The following is a 20,347-nucleotide window of genomic DNA, read 5'->3' on the forward strand; positions in this document are numbered from 1 at the left end:
TAATAGCAAAATACAAAAAGTTACAGTTTTGAAGTAACTTCCAATGTTTGTTTGCTCAACATTCTGAAGCAACAAAATATCTTTTAAAATATCTTTCAGTGGTTAATGTGATATGCTTCCATCTTCAAAAATGTAACGGTTTCCGAAAATGAGTTTCACTGGTCAAAAGTAGGCAGACCGATATCCCCTTACCAACTGGACACAAGCGCAGCGAGCCTGTCGCAGTAGCTTCCAAATGATATGGGAAATATTGAAATGTTATTCACACCCACTTAAATAGATTTATGTCGTTTTATTCTAATGTCAAGCACATAACGATTTGTAACCTTTTTATTATGGGAAGGATAAAATACTAATGAAGGGCTATGAAACGTCTTTGGTTACGGTGGAGCGTGTTGCCCAGGCACTGTTTGAAATCATTTTTTTCTCAGTAATATTTGTATATGACTAGGGTAAAAGACCCAATAGTGGAGGAGCTAAGCACGTTCATTCACTATTTCTTTACTTACTCCAAGTCTGTACTTTATTTCACTTACCTAAAGTGTCCATTCGAAAGCTCCACAATCAGTTACCCACTTATCAGGTAACCACTTCGATTGGACTCGAACCCATGATCTTCAGTCGGCATTAGATTTTTTTTTTTTTTATTTTGGACATTTTACACCGCTAAGTGCATTCATGTCGAATGAAAACATATCTTTCCATATTTGTCTTACATTTCATAACATTACAATTCAAATATTTTTTTCTTAGACCTAGTATTATAGATTTTCCACCCTGCATCTGAAGAGTTTTCTTCGCTACATTCCTGCTCATCTTGGCAACATCGATCTCCACACGCTTTTTTACTTTCTTGTTCGGTAGCATTCGTTTCGTTCGTTCCAGTTGACAACCTTCTCTTTGCCGTTGCAGCTCCAGATTGAAGCTTGCTGTTATATTCGGTTTCGCTATCATTGTCGCTATCATCGTCGTCGTTGTTGTTTTCATCGTCCTCACATAAGTCGTCTCGTGTCGGTGGTGGGTTATTAGTTTTGCTCTGCTTTTCGTCGATGTTTTGTTGATCAACTGGTGCTTTTCCATCCTCGTTCGAATTTCTTTCGTTTGACGCTACTGCTGCACTGGTCGCTTTTGGGTGAGTTTTAGCTAGTTTGTTTTGGTCTCGGATAGTAACGAGCGTGGGCTCGTTTTCAACTATGATGTGAGACGGAATTTGCTTCTCTTGCCTGAGTCGTATCACTCGGACACCGTTCGGGATTCCCGGGAAAAAGTTCTTCCATACCTCATTGTGTATTGATATTATCTTTCCGTACTGTTCCATGTGTTGAGTGATTGTAGTGTTGGACATTTGAGGCGGTAGATCATGTAATCCAGTGATCCCCAAAGCGCGGCCCGCGGGCTGCATGCGGCCCTCGAAGCCATTTCCTGCGGCCCGCGAAGGATTTCAGAATATACACTACATGTGGCCCGTTTATATGCATAAGAAACGCTTTTCATCATACTCAGTTTTTTGTTATAGTCAGGGAATCTGTCAAGTTCACAACATTACGATGTGTAAGCACCATCATGATTAATTAAATTCATCAGTTAATAGATGTTACATAGGCCAACAGCAAACAACTTCGATGGTATTGCTCCGGGCTATGAAAATAGCAAATTCGTCAATTTTTTCGCAGATTCCAATGGTCAAAAACGGTCAAACTAATGTTGTCATATGAGGGTTTGGCACAATTTAAATTTCCTTTATTTTTAACTTAAGAAAGCAAGCTGAAGATTAACGTACTTTACGCTACCGTCGTGCATGGCTTTTTTTGACTGCGGAAGCTACTTTGGAATTTTGATTTTCCAAAAAAAACTAAACGAAAAGAAAACAAATTTGAAACAGAAAGTTGCCATCCAACAATCCCAACAACCCATCCAACCAATCAACACTGTGATAATGGCAATTTGAGAGTAATTTACTTTATAATTTTTGTTTCAAAATGTCTAAAATAGCCTTCAATCTATCAAAAGAACCCTCGATCGATGGTACCTAAAATATTTAACAATGTCAAGAATTTCCCAAGCTCCGATTAGTTGACGAATAAAAAGTTTCTGAAAAAATCAATTGATCGGAAATCTGGAAACAAGGCAAATAGTGCGGAAATCAGATTTATTCGATTTCTATTCAAAACTGCTGGTAAGTTTACTTGGCTTTGAAACATGTTTGTCGTTATTTGATGCGACAAACTATGATCAATGGTGGCTCGAAATCTCAATTTTTATCTATTCGTTCAATGACACAGAATTGAGAGATTTCAATATTTTGACTGCTTAAATAGGAAATAAAACAGTTTATCAGCTTATTTATTTCATGCATTTACGCGCATACATTTTGCATATTTAAAGTCCTTGAACGGATGGAATGAGGTTAAGGAATCGTTACTGTTATATGTAGTGAACAAAAATCCTTCAACAAAAATTAAAAATCTTAGAATCGGACGGCATATGATCATTTGGGAAAAAAGATTAATATATGTTCTGCAAACTATGCTAAAAACATGTTGTTGCGAAAAGATTTTTATCGTCTTTAGTATTAACTGCGGTGATAAAACCCGTAGAATAAAATGTTTTTACAAGTAGAGTAGAGTGGGGCAAGAGTACGCACTTAGTTTTCAATCGATCATGTGGCCCTTATGAAGCAAGCTTCTGTATATCAAATCAGTGTCGATGATTCATATACTTTTCCTTTATGTTACCCAGTGGAAAAAATATTGAAATTATTGAGATTCGTTTTAGTAGAACCCTTATCGCAAGACAAGTGAAAAACGTACTCTTACCCCACCGGTGGGGTAAAAGTGCGCATCGGGTGGGGTAAGAGTACGCATTTATCCAATCATGTGCTTTAAGTATATATGAACACAAATAAGAGTTAATAACATTTAATTGATGTTTAATGAGCATATATTAGGGAATGTTTAAATATTACGTAACTCTTAAAGGAGGAGGGGGTCCTAAAAATGTGCACTTTCATACGAAAAAACATTGTTTTTTATATATATACAAAAAACTACAGAGGTAAAAATATATATCAGGTTTCGCGTGGCGTACACAAAGGCATTTTCCTTAAAGAAAGTCCACCAATCATGTAACGTGAAATTTGGCTATTTCATCGCCCCTCCCCCTATCTTACACTATTTGTTTATCTATTTGTTTATCTTACACTATACACCTCTAAATATTATATGGATCGTCACACATCTTGCAGCCCCTCCCAGCTAAACGTTGCGTAATTTATGAATGTTTCTTTTGATTAAATGAAATTATCATTTAGATGAAATTGTGTTTTCGTACTATGTTTAGGTGTACAACAAGTCCTAATACAATTTCATTATTTCGCTTCAGTGCTTTGTTCGCTAAGTCCTTTCTAACACCGAATTATTTCAACTTATCCTTAAAACTTGTGATAATTTCGAATTCTGTCTCTTTTTTCTTAGTTGTGCATCTTTACGCTTTGGAAGAAGTCTCATTTCGGCCAAAGATACGGGTTTGACATCATAATTTGAAGATTCATATGCGTACTCTTGCCCCACCGGTTCCTGCGTACTTTTACCCCACAGTCCCAAAAATTATTCAAGTAATGGTTTTGACTTCTTGGAAAACCAACCGGATTGGTGTTCTGTACCATAAAGTACTCTATACAATAGGTTATCGAAATGGTATAATGTTCACCTGATTGAACGTATATATGGTAATGAAATACTAGTTGCGGAAACCCAATTATTTTTAGCAAAATGACCAAAAAGTTATCTAACTCCATATCTCCCTTGTTGTTTATTCAAATCGTTTACAATTACACATGATAATAGTTGGCCAGAATACCTGTCAAACTGATGCAGTGCTGCTAGTTTATCTTTTTTTTATTACTTCAAAAAATCGAAAACGTACTCTTACCCCACGCGCACTCTTGCCCCACTCTACTCTATGTTATTTAAAGAAGATTCATTGCAACAAATTTTATTGAAATGTGAAACAGATATTCAAAATAATTTATTAAGCAGTAAAACTCTACATGAAATGAAAAACAAATCATGCAAATGTACTGTGGCCCGCTTCAACAGTTCGAAATTGCTATGCGGCCCTTGATAGTAAGCATGCTGGGGACCACTGATGTAATCTCACTGTAGCGGTGGGTCCATCAACGTACACGGGGATGTAGTAGTCCACGTCGAGATAGACGAAAGAGGGACGAAGGTGATGTTGCTTCTGCAGCCGAAGTGCTACACCTTCATTGTTCACCTCAATAAACACACAGTTTTTGATATTGTGAAGCTGAATGTTCTTCACTTCATCCATGTTGAGTTTAAGCTTCTTCTCCAATAATTCTTTCACCACATCTAAACTGGGACGCTTTGGTAAGGCACTAAGGTCCACGACAAGAGTGTTCCTCCTGTGTGTCATTTTGCGTTGAAAGCAAAGTTCTTTCACAACAGCAAAAGTACTATAAGCAGTAGGGCACTAAGAGCTATCAGAGTAAACGTCTGTCGCGCGCGAGAAACGATTGCCAACTGTCGGCATTAGTTAATTTATGACCTAGTGTTGTGAATTCCCAAATCCTTACTCTGTTCTTAATCAATGAGAATAGATAGATAGTATAGTATAGTATAGTATCTATTTTCATTGGTTCTTAATGATTACTGCCTCGTTTCAAAAATTACTTTAGGAAAAGGCGTAATACACATAACATTGTATACGAGAATAAAATATTATAGGGGAAGTGTTCCGTTTTCCATCTCACTGAACATTTATTCATCTCATCGCAAAACAGAGAAATACAGCACCAATCTTGTCGCTTCTTCTTGCTAACACGCGTGCTCACTGCTGAAAAAAAAAACACAAAAAAAAAACAAATCAAATACCTTTTCATTGGTTTGTTATTGATGGGATGGAAATGGGAGTTATGAGATGAAGTGCCGAACCGTTCCCCTATAAACAGGGTTTGCAGAAATCGCTCTCAATAGATAATGAACAACGATAAAAGAGAGGCAAAAACTGTTCCGAATCATAACAAGCCATGATAACAAATTTATCAAACTTGTATACAAGTGCGAAAAAACAGAATCGGATAGGCAGTTCCTACAGAAAATTGGTAATTCTCGCTTGGTTTCGTTCATTTCGTGTATGTTACTGCACAGCTATGTAGACCAAGTTAAAATGCATCATGAGAGCCAGTGCTCCCCGCATTTGGAGTTTTCTAAAAGAAATTTATTATGGGGTATAGCCTCCCGAACCAGTTCTCTATCATGAGAACTTGCGAAAAAAGTCTCTCGCGGGATGCTACATATCGTATATGTATACAGCGATAATAAGTGAGAGACTTGCTCATTCTCTTTAGGATTCAATCCCTGCCTATAAAAAAGAAAAAAATCAAGATTTTATTCAATTTTAATTTATTCAACACTAGCTGACCCGTCGAACTTCGTCTCGATGAAGTATTCAGAAGGGGCCAATGTAATCGCAAAGTGTCATTTCTGTACGATGATCCACGGTGAGTGGGAACGGAGAGCGCACATAACGATGGCGTTGGTAGCGGCTCACACGCCAAAATCGGTTCCATTTGCTTGATTAGTTCTCGAGTTATGCAGAATTTTTTGTTAAGAAAATTGTTAAAAAGTCGAGTCAAGTACGAGACATTGAAGACGGCCTTACTGTTGAGGTCGAAATACGTATCTGTCAAGGTACAATTAAGTGGTGGAATTAAATGGGATTGTACAAACTCGTCTTATGACAAGCAAAAAACAGAAGTTTTTGTTATATTTGTATGGAAGTCCCACCCCATTTAGAACAGGGTGGGGTCTCGAACCACCACAGAAACATTTCTTGTCATAAAAAATCTCCACGTTCCACATTTGGTTTCATTTACTTTAATGCTTCACGAATTATGTGGAAAATTGTGTTACATTTGTATGGGAGCCCCCCTTTCCAGAGAGGGGAGGGGCCTTGAATCATCTTAAGAACCTTTCACGGCCCGAAAAAACCCTTGTTCAGTAGTTTCAGAGTCTAAAGGGTCAGACAGACAGAAATTCATTTTTTGTATTCAGAAGATAAAATGTTCATAAACCAAGGTTTGTATCGGTGTCCATACGTAAAATAGCAAAAGGCAACATCGGCTACGTGAACTTGCATGAGTGCCTGAAGGTAATATTTGTTATGTATATTTAATACAACACATCCTTCCGATTATTCGACGTTGGACAACGTCTTACCCGGTGTCGAATCAGAATCTAAAATTGGGGACCGTCCTGAAATCATGTGAGATTTTGAACGTTAATATCTTTTTATCTTTCGATGGATTTTTGAGATTTATATATCAATCGACTCGGAAACTCTCCATTAATTTGTCAATTTCATTGAAACTTTTGAAAATTTCAATTCTTGTCTCACCCAGTAAAAATATCAGAACCAACCAATCCCGTTCATGAATTCCCAACACGGACATCAGAATAATGTAAGTTACGGGCCTTGTGATTCTTCGTTTCATTTTTTCCGGGTATAAAAATGCCCATGGTTCGCACTAGCGCGTCATTTCAGTACGATGATCCACGGTGAGTGGTCATGGAGAGCGCACAGAACGATGGCGTAGGTAGCGGTCCTAGCATCGATGGCGGTGGTTTCTGCCTTCTGTAGCGGTTTAGATGCAAACTATCGTGTGGCTATCGTCGGCATCAGCGGTTTCTGAATCTGGTTTTGTTGCAGGACCAATAAATTGGTTCTTTTCAGGACCACCATTTTATACAAGGGAAGGTTGTTGTGCAAAGAGTTTTGTTCAAAGTGCAAATTAAGTTAAGAAAGTTGCCGTCCGTAGCAAAATCACGAGCGCGCGTCGGAGGGAGATGCTACAAATATTTATTCGCATGGATGGCATCAGTGGCAGCCACGTGAAATTTTCTCAACATCCTTCTTTTGGTTTTGTTGCAGTTTATGATTGGAATGGCGGATTATTGATCATAATTCGTCTTGCCCAAAGTTGTGGCTTTAGAGTTGTTGATGGTAGCCACCCAAGTAACCAAAAGTTCCTTTATAAGTACGTTTTTCGCTTAATCAGCTCAGTCAAACTGATTAAGCAAAAAACGTACTTTTGAAGAAACTTTTGGTTACTTGGCAATCGTTAGTACTTCAGACAACGCCGTTTTCGAAATGTGCTCCCCGCAGCTGCCGCAGCCGCCGTAGTAGCGAAACAGTCAAGAAAATTTAACCTGAGCGCTTTTGATGTTGACTACGACGACCCACACCATCGGTGGGAATAAAATTTCCGGCAGGAATTCCGCCGATGCCGATGGTGGGACCGCTGTCTCGCGCCCTTGGAAAGCTGCTTTATTGTGATCAATAAAGTTGACCTCGTAGTCACGCCCCTTTGGTAGGTGTTACGGAATAAAATGCGCTCAAGTAACTTGTGATGAATAGCTTTTTCGATTAGCTTGGATAATATTGAGAGAAGCCTAATGGGACGATAACTTTTTGGACGATGGAAAGTAGCTCAGCCGGAGACACTGATTAAAGATCAGCGAAAGGTGCTCGAAGAATGGAGCACTCAAATGTTTGAGTTCGAGATTCAGGATGCTGTCGAAGCCTGGGGCCTTAATTTTCCGATTCGATTTGTTATAGGCCGTCAATTCGTCAGCTGAGATCTCCAACTTCTCCGAGAAGTCGTTGGGAGTCAGATGAATGTTGTGTGCATACTCGTTAACGGCTGCTTCGTGTGGACTGATGATGTTCTGCCCAAGATTGTGTGAGCTGACGAAGTGACGACCTATTTCAGTGACCTTCTCTGCAGAAGTTATCAAGCGATCCTTAGAGCCATTGTTGTCTAGTGGGATCAAAGCCTATGAACCATCGCCGGCTTTAGCTTGAGCGTGATTGTGCCGACGGAAGTAGTCACTTCGAAATCGATGGCCTCAATAATGCTCAGCTGGAAGCTTGGCAGCAGGCGACAGTTGATGCTATTTCAAAGTGCGATGGCCACACTACCTCCCCTGTGGCCGGTCGAGTCCCACGATGCGGAAGTCCGATGCGTTTCAGTGACGAACGCCACGTCGATCTCCTTCTCCTCGAGGAAATCAGCCAGTTCGATGCTTTTGCTCTTGAGCGAGCAAGCGTTCCAGTTGACCAGACCCACCCTTGCAGCCATTTTCAATAAAGAACATGCCAAGAGAGAAGACCTGGTGGAGACGGGTTTTGCAGCCGCGCAGTCGAGTGGCGAGCTGTGCAAAGATCGGCATCAGCTGCTCCGGAGTGTAGAACGTAGCAGATTATTCCGGTGGGACGGCTTCGTTCTCTGACTGCCGATGGAACCCAGGAAGGGGGAGCGGGGGCCATTCGCTGGTGGATGGTGCCGATGGTGCTGGAGCTTGAACCGACGCAGCTGCCACTACTGGCAGTAGCTTGTGCGGTTGTAACGGTGGGAGGATTGGAATCGCACGACGGGGAGCCGGGATGGCTGGAAAGTTCACCTCGTTGAGAGCAGGAACACGGTTCTTCTTCGGCAGGGTCCTGGTGGAGGCCTTCTTCCGGATTTCCAAAAACGCCGCACGCTTTGGAAAGTCGTTGGTTGTAGCCCGATGTTTGTCACACTCTTCGGTCGGATGGGATTCGCCACATTTGTTGCAGCGCGGTTTCACGCGGCAGTTTCTGGTGCCATGCTCGAAGTTGAAGCAGTTAGTGCACTGCGTAACGTCGCGATGCACTGGCCGATATCGCTCCCAGTCAACGACGGTGTAATTTATAACGCCGACCAGCTTCAGGCCCTTCCACGTGGTGGAGCCGTGCTCCAAGTGGATCAGGTAAAGCTGGTAGCGATATCTTCTCGTCTTGTCGTGACGAGTACAGCCCTCGCAGCAAAGCCTTGAGCGGCTTCGTGCCGGGTTGGTCATGAGTGTAGTACACCCGATTCTTTTTTTACACGGGGGATGCGTTCCGTGTAAAAAAAGTTTTCAGTTCAAAATTCGAAAATCCGTGTAAAAAAAGTTTTATGATTTTTCGTCGAATCATGCAAAATGGAACAACTTGCAAAAATTTTGTATGAGATTTTTTTTACACGGCCGTGTAAAAAAAATCCGTGTAAAAACAGAATCGGGTGTACTCATATCAACACGCGAGGCGGAGAACGCTTTGTAAGTATCCAATAAAATTAAACCAGAAGCTCCACCCATACAATGGTAACATTGAATAAGGGGTGGGATTCCGGCAATGGACGAGGAGAAAGTCATGCCTCTTGAAACCATTTGATGTTAAAGCGCTTCCATAACACAAACATCAAAATTGAGGAACAAAGTGTTGATAGTGGGACAATTTCCTTTTAGATCCCCAATAGTGCGTATGTGGTTTTGAGAAATAAGTGAGAAATTATTTAAAAATTTGTGCAAAATCATGATTTTACACCCATTTTGTAAACTACTCTGCTCAATTAAATCGAGATTGCCACTCTGTGTATTTCATTGTACTTGATTGCTTACCCAACACAAATGTTCTGATTTAAGAAATGTCTCTAAATTTCGATTATACGATATCCCTAATTGCTTTCGGAAAGTCATTTCACGTGGAGCTTTCTGGTTTCAGTATTACGGCAGTTATTGTATTATGTAACGTCGGAGATCCTAATGCGATATCGAGGAAGTGCCTACCACTCAAGATAAGGCTTTTCAAGAAGGAATGGATTTGCAGTATAACACCAATCGAAACAAGTTTCACTAAAGAAAAGGAATTTCTGAAGGAAAATAAAGATCAACTTAATTATGACGTGAATATTCCACAATCTACAACATTTTTGATCTTAATGTGTCTCAGATACTCATACTTTAACCATACTCATATTTTTAAACAAAACAATAATACTTACTATTATAACCAAGATAAACTACAATGTTTATTGTGCAATCAATCTATCACTAGCGCATTTCAAAATTGCACATTTATCAGTTTGGGCGGATAGAAGATAGTGATTATTTTTTCTATCTTAAAGGCAAAATTTGGCTAATCTTATTGAGAATTTGAATTGACCATCTACTTTCAGGGGTCCTAAATACTGAGCGCATCTGAAGTACTTATTAAATGCATTCTGGGACAGGGAAAAGGGAGTACTGCTTAATCCCTAGGTTGCTTATTATAAATATTTAAAAGCGTTCTTACGTTTTAAAAGGGGAAAGCACATTGCGTCATAAATACATATGATACCGTAATAAGTCAACAAATTAATTACATTTTGGTATACGAGTTTGCCTTCCACACGAAACCCATCTTTAAAATGTCATATCCGCTGTATTCCTGCCGTTGATATATTATCACTTATCCGGTGCCACCCTTGGCACGAGGCCCCCCGAAATTACATGTTTCATCACCTATAAAGCAAAAAGTGCTATGGGCGTTCCGCAACACCAATAACACACAACACCGGGGCCTTTTTGACCTGGATCAACAACAGCAGCCATTACGGTGTCAGATGCATCTTCGTCTGCCTGGAAATCCCAACTGCAAACAAACTCGTAGTCGTAGTAGGCCCATAAAGCATTGAAATTTAACTCGTTTTCACAGCCAACTACGATTGCTGCGGATCACGCCCACCCACGCAGCAGAGGGCGGTGTGAACCAGAAAATTTACGACAAACGAGCTCCACCCATCGACATACACCGACCGGTCGGTGGCTGAATGGTGCTGTCAGGAGTAAAGACCCTTTCCCGCAAAACACTACAGTTACAACTATTCACGCTTCTTGAAAAGACAACCTCTTCTGCTGGTTCTTGTCCGGAGCACCTAAAAGTCCAAAACCGGAACGATTGCATCGTTAAGTTTTATTGCTCCAAAAGGGGTGTTTTGTAATTCCACTCTCCGGGCTCCCTGGGAGCACGCCAAGTTTGGAGCTTTGGGCGAGGTAGAGATGTGCTTCATGTTCCCCGGATCGGGTGAGTTGTAATTCCATAAATGGGAGCACAGGCTGGTTTTCATCATCGATGTCGGTCCCCCTTTCGCCGAAACATGTGTACATGAAACAGAACTTTTAAAACTTGAAGATTGCTCGTTCATCGCAAGCAATGCTCCTCTGGTGTGTAGGTCGGAAAGGATGCTGATTGGGATGTTTAAAATTTTCCATCGGCGAGCTGGAAAAGAGAAATGTTTTGAAACGATTATTTTGACCAATTAAGTCCTAATGGTACGAAGCAAAATTTTCCTTCGAGTTATCAGCTGTTAGATTTTATTTCAATGTTTCAAAATGAAAAAAAAGTAAATAAGCATCTCAAATTTAGTTCAAATGGAAATCATCAACTGATGATTTAAAATAATGTTTACCATGATTTTACCTCATAAATCCATTTAGCGTTTGATACATCATATTTCACATGTTGTCGATATCTGTTTCAAATTTGCAAAAAATGTAAAAAGAAAAAATAAACCTGAAAAACTTGGCGATGACATTGTTCCAGCTCATGGAGATCAAACATTGGAAATGTTCAGCATTGGCCAAACCAAAATCGGTAATCCAGGATGAGCTACAACTTGGGAAACCTTGTAAGGAGGCTCCTGTTGGGAGGGGGGGGGGAGGGGTTATTCAATTATTGGCTTTTGAGTCTTTCAACCATGTGCAGGGTAAAGTTAATTTTGTCATGATCCAAAAACTGCAACTGGTAGAGAGGACTAAATACGATAAATTCTTGAAATACCACAACTTATTGCCCTAGCTTGAAAAATGGATTAAGCTAGGGCTCGGTTTGGTAGATCTTACACCGTAAAACACTACGTAAAAGTTATCTACCAGCTTTACGGAAGTACTTCGCGTACTTACAGTTGGTATTGTTGACGACGAGTCGATACCTGTTTACCACCCCCTGGGTGGTTTTGTACGTCTAAGTGATGACGAAATATGATGATCGAGCCAGGATAATTGCACAAGCACTCTTTGTAAATATTCCACCGACTCTTCGGTCTTCGATACAGTGCGCCTAGTGGATGACACACGGGAACACGCTAGGTTGGGAAGTGTGAGGTGGTTCGGGTGGGTGGCGATTGAATCGTCCGATGTCTGATCGACGTAGTGTTGGTAGTCGCTTTTTTGGGTATCCTACGGAGGGCCTCCGATTTTGAGCACGTGAGTCGGGCTGATTACTCGGGCGTTGGTAGTCTTTCCCCGATGGGACCTATCCACTAGACTGGCAATCGATTGAGCTGAAATTTTCAGAGATTGATTTTCTCACCCAAAGACACAATTCTGGGGGGTGCCCCGTGGAATTCGACAACATTTTTTTCTCCCCATAGTAATCTGGGCCAGTCTACTATCCACGAACGGGCAATCACAGGTAACGCGTGATGTACGTGGGCCGAGCGATTCGTACCGAAGACCAACGCTCTATGACGGTACCTATAGTGATACGCAACCACGAGGCAATAGGTACAACCAGGGTAATCACGCTCGATATCGTCCGATGATGGGTTAACTGATCCTTTTAATCCAATTAATACCAATCGCACGCTTTACACTTTTATTTCACCAAATTTATCTGTTTTTGTTTGTCGCTACCTGCTTCAATAATTGTATGTTCTCCTACGACTCACTTTATTTACTCTTATTTCCCTGCATAGTTGGCGAAGTGCAGCCACGGACCGAGCTGAATAGAGAAGACTTTTATGTTAAGAACATTATTTTATGAATTGCAAAGACCACTCCGGCCTTAGTCTGATAATAAATAAAAAGCTCGTTTGACTGTGGATATACAACACTGAAGCACATGTGAAGATTGGACAAATCAAGCATCCGAAAGATATTCATTATGCAAAAAAGAGCTAACCACGGTGGAGGTTGATACTCGGATTCTGATGGCTTTTCCGCAAACGTGACCTTCAAGTGGTCTTGTTGTGTAGGGGTTATCGCGCCTATCTATGGAGAAGGAGGTTGAGGGTTCGAGTCCCTCCAAGATACGTGGATACTTTTTTCGCTAATTTCATATCAATCTGTCCATTTCGAAACATGTGCTGTGCTTATGCACAGCCAAGATGTGTACAGATTTGTGTTAAAGATACGACCGCAAATTAAACATAGAATTACGTATAGTGTGACGCGAAATTTGATCATCAACGTTTTATGCATGTTCATGCCGGATGGCTAAGCCGAAAAGTAGGCAATTACTGTTAAAGTGCATTTTCAACATTGTATGGCGAAATTTCATTTTTAATAGTTAAATGTATTGTATCAATTGTTTACACTAGTTGTATAGAATATTAGAGAGTTTACTAATCGACTCCTATCAAAATCTACGGAATCCGTTGAAAAATGGCTGAGTTATTCGCTCGTACTTCCTGACCTCTTACCGAAGGACTAAATTCTACGTCAAAACACAATCAAGTTGTTTGAAGCAAATTCGCTTGACTTGTGCTGCTTGGAATTCGCCAGGCGCTACCTTTCTGGGGATAATGTTGAATCTGGGAATTTCCAAAAGAGTCAACCGACATCGTGAAACATCTAAGCCCTCGTCACGAACAACCTCCAGGAGAGCTTTAGTTGCCTCAATCCCTAACCTGTATTGAGACACATATTGAGCGAGTCGATATTTAATGGGAACATTTGCATCATGTTCGGCTGCAGTTCCACTCAATTCTCTGCCTGTATCAGGATCACTATGGCGACAATTAGTCCCCGGAACATCGTCATTCTTCTGGTCAAAACCGATTTCTCGCTGATCTTTCGTTCTTAAATCAATCTCATCTTGGTCATTCGATTCACAGTCTATCAAATGCCGTCGGTATACATCGTCGAATTTCCTACTCCGAGAGATACTCCACCTACTTGCCATCGCACTGCATAAAATGTTGCAACTTACGTTTAAGTTTTTCGCTGGATAACTAATTTTAAAGTCAATTGCCTACATTCCGGGGATTAAACCACCCGACTTAGCCATTAATTTACAATGTTGTTGTAAAAACTGTACATTTTGTGGAAGATATTGATTTGAAAAATGTTGTGGAGGTAACCACATTCCCAGTACTCAGTACTGAGGGTCGTGGGTTCGAGTCCCATCCAAGGGAAAGTGGTTACCTCCAATAAAATAAATAAAATTCAGACTAAGGCCGAAGTGGCCTGTGCTGCACATAAAAGTCTTCTTCATTCAGCTCGGTCCATGGCTGCACTTCGCCAACCACGCAGTCTGCGGAGGGTCCGTAATTCGTCCTCCACCTGATCGATACACCTTGCCCACTGTGCACCTCGCCTTCTTGTTCCCGTCGGATCGTTGTCGAGAACCATTTTCACCGTATAACTGTCCAACATTCTGGCTACGTGCCCGGCCCACCGCAGTCTTCCGATTTTCACGGTGTGAACGATGGATGGTTCTCCCAACAGCTGATGCAACTCGTGGTTCATTCGCCTCCTCCAAGTACCGTCCGTCATCTGCATCTCAAAGTTACGTGCCATGATATCAAAGTCGTCGGCGAAACCAAATAACTGGACAGACTTCGTGAAAATTGTACCACTCGTGTCAATCCCTGGCCTTCGTGTTACTCCCTCCAAAGCGATGTTGAATAGCAGACACGAAAGACCATCACCTTGACGTAACCCTCTGCGGGTTTCGAAATGACTCGAGAATGCCCCTGAAACTCGAACTACGCACATCACCCGATCCATCGTCGCCTTGATCAACCGTATCAGTTTATCCGGAAATCCGTTTTCGTGCATTAGCTGCAATAGCTGGGGGCCATCCAGAAACCACGTGGTCATATTTTTGAAGATTTTCAACCAACCCCCCCCCCCTCCCCCCATGTGGTCTATCGTGGTCATTTGGCAGACCCCCCCTCCCCCTCCTTTGACCACGTGGTTTTTTTTTCTAAAACATATGGTTAATCCGATCAATTTTGAAGATGGACAATTTCAACTGATTCAAAATCAAACTAAAACCCAGCATGGAAATTATAAATTTTCATTATTTCGAAGATTTTTATGATGTTATCATGTTGTAATGTGTATCAGGTATTAGGTTATTTAGAACTCGCATACCTTCGATGCATCAAGAGGATACCAAAAAATGCGGACTCGCGAATATGTTATAAAAATTTCGAGAAAAATTTGTAAAGGTTTAGAAATTTTCCAAAATATCCCTATATTTTTTAATTTCTTTATTGGTGATTTTTTTAAATACATAATTGCAATTTTCGCTTTTACAAGTGCTAATTTATTATTGTTTTGTGGAAAATTTTCAACTGTTTATGGAAATTTTGCATTATTTGCAGTAATTCTATATTTATTTAATACTCATACCCTGATTTCTTTATTGGCAATTTCTGATTCTATTATGGAAAATTTCTATTTTTTCTCTAATAAATAATCTAGAGCTAACTCATCTCTCAAAACTTCTAATTCTTCATTGAAATTCTATTTTGATATTGACTCGTGGAATCCAATGATGCCATACTAAACATATTTTCTCGGTCACTCTGATGTCTTTCGAATAATTTCCCAAGGAACTTCTATTCCATATCTCGAATATGCTTCAGTCAATGGTCCTTTCATAAGCGACTCATAGAAGAATGAATGTATTATAGATCAATTATCATTTTGGAGTTCGGATCATTCGATTTATCCAATTAACCAAATTATGAATGATGTATGATATAATATCCCATTAGGTTCATTGGGTTGATATGACAATTGTTATTTGTCCAAGCTACTACAGACTTTTTAGTTAAAAAAATTATGTTGAGCTTTTTAATGGAATGTCTTTACTTGTCATAAGACGAGTTTGTACCTTCCCATTTAATTCCACCACTTGATTGTACCTTGACAGATACGTATTCCGACCTCAACAGTAAGGTCGTCTTCAGTGTTTCGTACTTGACTCGACTTAGGTTATACAAAACTTTTAGGTTTTAAAAAACGTCCTGGAAGTCGTAATGTTTGAACTACTTAATCATTTAAGTCCGTGAACCCAGTACTTCTAAGGCCCTACAAAAAAAGTCATAGTCATTGTGCAGCTTGATGTTGACCAGTGAATCAAAAATCGGGTGTGACTAAAAAACAAAGACAAAGTCCTCATGTTGCTATGTATCGAATATATTTTTTTGTATCTTTGTCTTTGTTGCTAACTGTGAGCAACAAAGACAAATGTTGTCAAAACTTTATTCTGTACAACAACGTTGAACGATATGCGTTTATTCTAAACGTGAAGAAACATGACAAAGCTTGCGCTTCAACCGATATGCTACAAACATAAAGCACACTGTTGCACATCAATAACAGATGCAACACTTTGCAGCTCGCCGCGATTTCCATGTGTCTAGATGAATATTCCGAAATATCTCATTCACAAAAATGAGTACAGTCCAATACATTTTCGAGTTGAATAAAAAAAAGATTTTTCATGTCAAGGACTATTTATTAGATTTGAACTTTCAATCATGTAAACCGGAAGGTTTACTAAATTGAGATTTGGTTCACCACAAATATGAACTGGAATGGTAAAATTATATACATGATAAGCATAGAGATCACATTTTGATCTTATAAGACAAACAGGAATGTTTAGCTAGATACTGTTTTTGTGTCATTAGCAAGGTAGCAACACACGAATTTAATAATTTAGTTTGCATCTTTCGACGGTTTCGATCGCTTTGCTAGTTAACTCCGCGTTCGTTTGTTCTAGTTTAGAAGCAATGGAATCGAAACAGCTTAGCATCTCCGAAAAAGTGCGGAAATTATTCGTTTCCGATAATGGAAAATTCAAGTGTACGGTGAGTGTTGATTGCCAGTATGCCCCGAAGTCGCTTGTTATCACCAACTGTATTCGGCATGTAAAGGAGAACCATGCCGAATGCTACAGTGTGCTCCAGTTGGGGAAAGATATGCCTGGTGAGGATGGCGGCCGTGGCAAAAAAAGAAAATCTAAAAATGACGAATGCGCAACAGTCCGCATATCGAAGCAACGGCTTATGGGCGGCTTAGTGAAAATGTTCACTCGTCACGGTGTGGCGTTTAGTGCAGTTGAGTGGGAAGGTTTCAGGGATATTATTGATCCTCTCCTTGAAGCTTTCAATATTAAGCTAAACAAACAAAATATTGGCGAGGTAGTGTATAGTGCTAGTGAGATGATTGATTCTATTATAAAAGAGGAGCTCAAGGATCAAATAGTGAGCATGAAGCTCGACACAACGTCGAAGCTTAACCGTAGCGTGTTGGCGGTAAGTGTCCAGCGCTACAACGAATTGACACTGGAACGGCGATCCCTCGGTAAGTCTTTTGTCTACTATAACTTAAAATTCAAGGTTTTTAAAGTAATAAATCTGGAAAATGTAAACTTCAACTTCTAATTGAAATTTAAAATTTAAAGTTTAAAATTCAAAATCTTAAATTTAAAATTTAAAATGTAAAATTTAAAATTTGAAGTTTTGTATTTTAAACTTTAAATTCAAAATTTAAAATTTAAAATTTGAAAAAAAATAAATTTAAAATTAAAAAAAAAAAAAATTTAAAATTGAAAAAAAATTAAATTCAAAATAAAAAAAAATTAAATTCTAAAATTTAAAAAAAAATAAATTTAAAATTTAAAAAAATTGAACATTGTTGACTCAAGATAATTTTGGGTACCTTGTCTCTTAGATCTCATGTTAATGGAAATTAGGATCATATGCTTATTTCATCGGATTGGGTACATACCGATGATGAGGACATTACAAATGTCATGATTGATCACCCGAGAAGTCGTGGGCTGAACTTGAGAGCAATCACTGGCTTAACGTTCAGGATGACCCATCTTATCTGATTGTTCAGAATGATTCAAACATTTCAACTTCATTTGCATGCTCTTAGAATCGAAATCTTCCCAAGGTTTAGGATAACTGAGTTTTCAGGGTCAGTCAAATTTGAGCTCCCATATTTTTTTTTCTGTAAAACCAATATCTAGATGAACAATTTTACTGAAGAAAATGGTGGTCAATCTCTCTTTTGTGATTTCATAGACAATCTAAAACGCTGGGCATATATGGCCCATCCGTCCTGAAAGGGTTGAGATTTGTTTTGGAATTCAATTTCAATCGTTATTATAACACTATTTATCACCCTCACACTTAAATCATTTCACAGGATTTCATTCAATTTTGCTTCAATTCACCGAAATCTCAACAGCAGAACTGTTCGGTAATTATTTCACCAAATTTTCGGCGATTTTTCCTTTGTTCAACTGTCAAAACCACCGAAAATCTGTAAAATTATTCACCGAACAGTTCTGCTGTTGAGATTTCGGTAAAATTTCACAGAAATCTGCGATTTATTTTAAGTGTGTAGATTGTTTTAGAAATTGGAATGTTTTTTTTTTCTGGAACACTGCCACTTTTTTTCATATCGCAGGACTCTTCTTAGTTCTAAGACCCTTTTATGAATTTAAAAAGCATTTTATTTAGAATTTCATGTTGATTTTTTAAATGCAAACTTCTCTATGTCATAACCTTTTTCATACGCACTACTAGAATTTTGTGCATTAATGATCGAAAAATTTAAAAAAGGCACCTAAATGTTCTAATTAGGTGCATTATTAAATTTTCGATCAATTAGCCCAATTATTCAATATCATAAGAACTAGGCCTCTTAATCCTAAATAATTGCCTACATTTATTGCTTGGATTTATTTTAAATTCCAAGATCTTCCTAATTTTCAAGAATAATGATTCTGGAGTTGCAAGGGAAACCCTTCAGAATATTTAGAAGAAATGCTTCGGAGTCTCCACGGAAAAATCTTCAGTATTTCAACGACTTTTTTTTTCGAAATTCTGTGGAAGAGTTCCTAAAAAAGGTTCGGTAGAAATTTTGAAGAACTAGAAGAATCCGTAGAAGGAACCGAAATGCATATTTACGATGAAAATTCCAATAAACATCAAATTCCGAAGAATTTCCAGTATAAATTAGAAAAAAAAATCAAGCTTACTTTTTGCCTTTCTCGTACAACAAAGTTGTACCGAAAGGCTACCATTTCACTCTGAAAACGAACTTTTTACAGGAACATCTGATAGTAAAGTTTCTTATACCATTCGACTCAGTTTGACGAATCGAGGTGATGTCTGTGTGTGTGTGTATGTTTGTGTGTCTGTATGGTCACTTTTTCAACCTCAAAAACTCACACGATTTTTATGTACTTAGACTCAATTGATTTTATCGCAACAAGTTGCATTCCGCAGAGCCACTCTTCTAATTACATGCTATTTAATTTCATCAAGATTGATTAATGCGTTCGCAGCTGACAAGGAAAATGGTTTAGGCAGTTTTCCATTTTTTCCCATATAATCGGGACTACGAGCATTGAGCAGCTACCAGCTGCTCGATGGGTTAGAAACCTCGCTACGGCAATATCGATAACGCTAACGCAACGAGCAAAGCTTTTCAAAGCTTGCAATGTGGAACGTGTTGAACACGAAAACTAATCGACGAACAACGTCCGCGCTTTTAAGTGTAGAGCCGACTCGATGATGTTTATTGCCATTATACTTTATCGGAGCATTCGCACCAACACAGTTGAAAGTTTCAACGTTGGCAACAGAAATTGTACTCGATAACGACACGATTGACTGCTGGTTCGTACGCTCGTGGCTATGGTGGTGTTTGCGTTTGTTTTGTATCATACATTGGAAGGGGAAAAAGAGGGGTTTCATTGATGCTTAAACATGCTGTTTGGTTTGGGTGGTGTGGAGTTATGGTGAAGTTTGGGTGATTTCAAGGGCAAATTTGAATATAGTTTTTGTTTCATACATCGCCTTATTTCCATATTATATTATGTATGTGGCTTTGTTTGTCTTCTATTTATATTTAGGAATCGTTCAAAAAAGGCATCGGGGCCTTGGGGGTGTCGATCGTCATAACTTGATCGATCGTCATAACTTGATTATAACATAATGTATTATGCTTATTTTACAGAAAAACAAAATTGCGAACAATTTTGGTAGATAGGAAATGGAAAAAACGAAGTTACCACCTTCAGTATATCTTGATTTAATCGAGAAAGGCATCGTTACCGCTAGGTGGATTAATTTGGGTTTTTAACATAATCTTTAAAGATTTTTTTTCAAAATCCTGGGCAACTTTAATGAATCTTCAAAGGAAATTCTTCTGAATTTCCAATGGATTTTTTTTGTTTTTCAAAAAAAAAATCTTAGAAATTTTCAGCAGTTTTTTTTAATTTCTAAAAGAAATTATTTGGAATATACCAAAATATTTCCGATGGAAATTCCTAAGATTTTCCAGTTTCTACTACTACTACGAAAAAAAGTTCATCTAAAACACCAATAATGAATTTCCCGAGGATATTCCGTTGTTTTTACAAGTGGAAATAAAGAAAAAATTGCACTTTTGTAGTA

At 39.1% G+C, this 20,347-nt stretch overlaps 1 protein-coding gene across 1 annotated transcript; it reads right to left on the reverse strand.

Moving 5' to 3' along the window:
- Window positions 1-701: 701 nt before the first annotated feature.
- On the reverse strand, window positions 702-4,437 carry LOC134221607 (probable ATP-dependent RNA helicase ddx52). The gene is made up of 2 exons (XM_062700797.1): window positions 4,149-4,437; window positions 702-1,362 (listed from the first exon to the last, which is right to left on the reverse strand). Exons 1-2 carry the CDS (start codon window positions 4,435-4,437, stop codon window positions 728-730), a joined length of 924 nt encoding a protein of 307 aa, XP_062556781.1. The 3' UTR covers window positions 702-727.
- Between the last annotated feature and the right edge of the window lie 15,910 nt (window positions 4,438-20,347).

This window comes from Armigeres subalbatus, chromosome 3 (assembly GCF_024139115.2).
Source record: "Armigeres subalbatus isolate Guangzhou_Male chromosome 3, GZ_Asu_2, whole genome shotgun sequence".
Classification (NCBI taxonomy): Eukaryota; Metazoa; Arthropoda; class Insecta; order Diptera; family Culicidae; genus Armigeres; species Armigeres subalbatus.

Coding starts and splice junctions, on each gene's coding strand:
- LOC134221607 (XM_062700797.1), bottom strand. CDS start 4,437: ATGACACACAGGAGGAACACTCTTGTCGTGGACCTTAGTGCCTTACCA. Junction 1,363..4,148: donor CACCGCTACAGTGAGATTAC/ATCAGTGGTCCC, acceptor TCACTGGATTAC/ATGATCTACCGCCTCAAATG.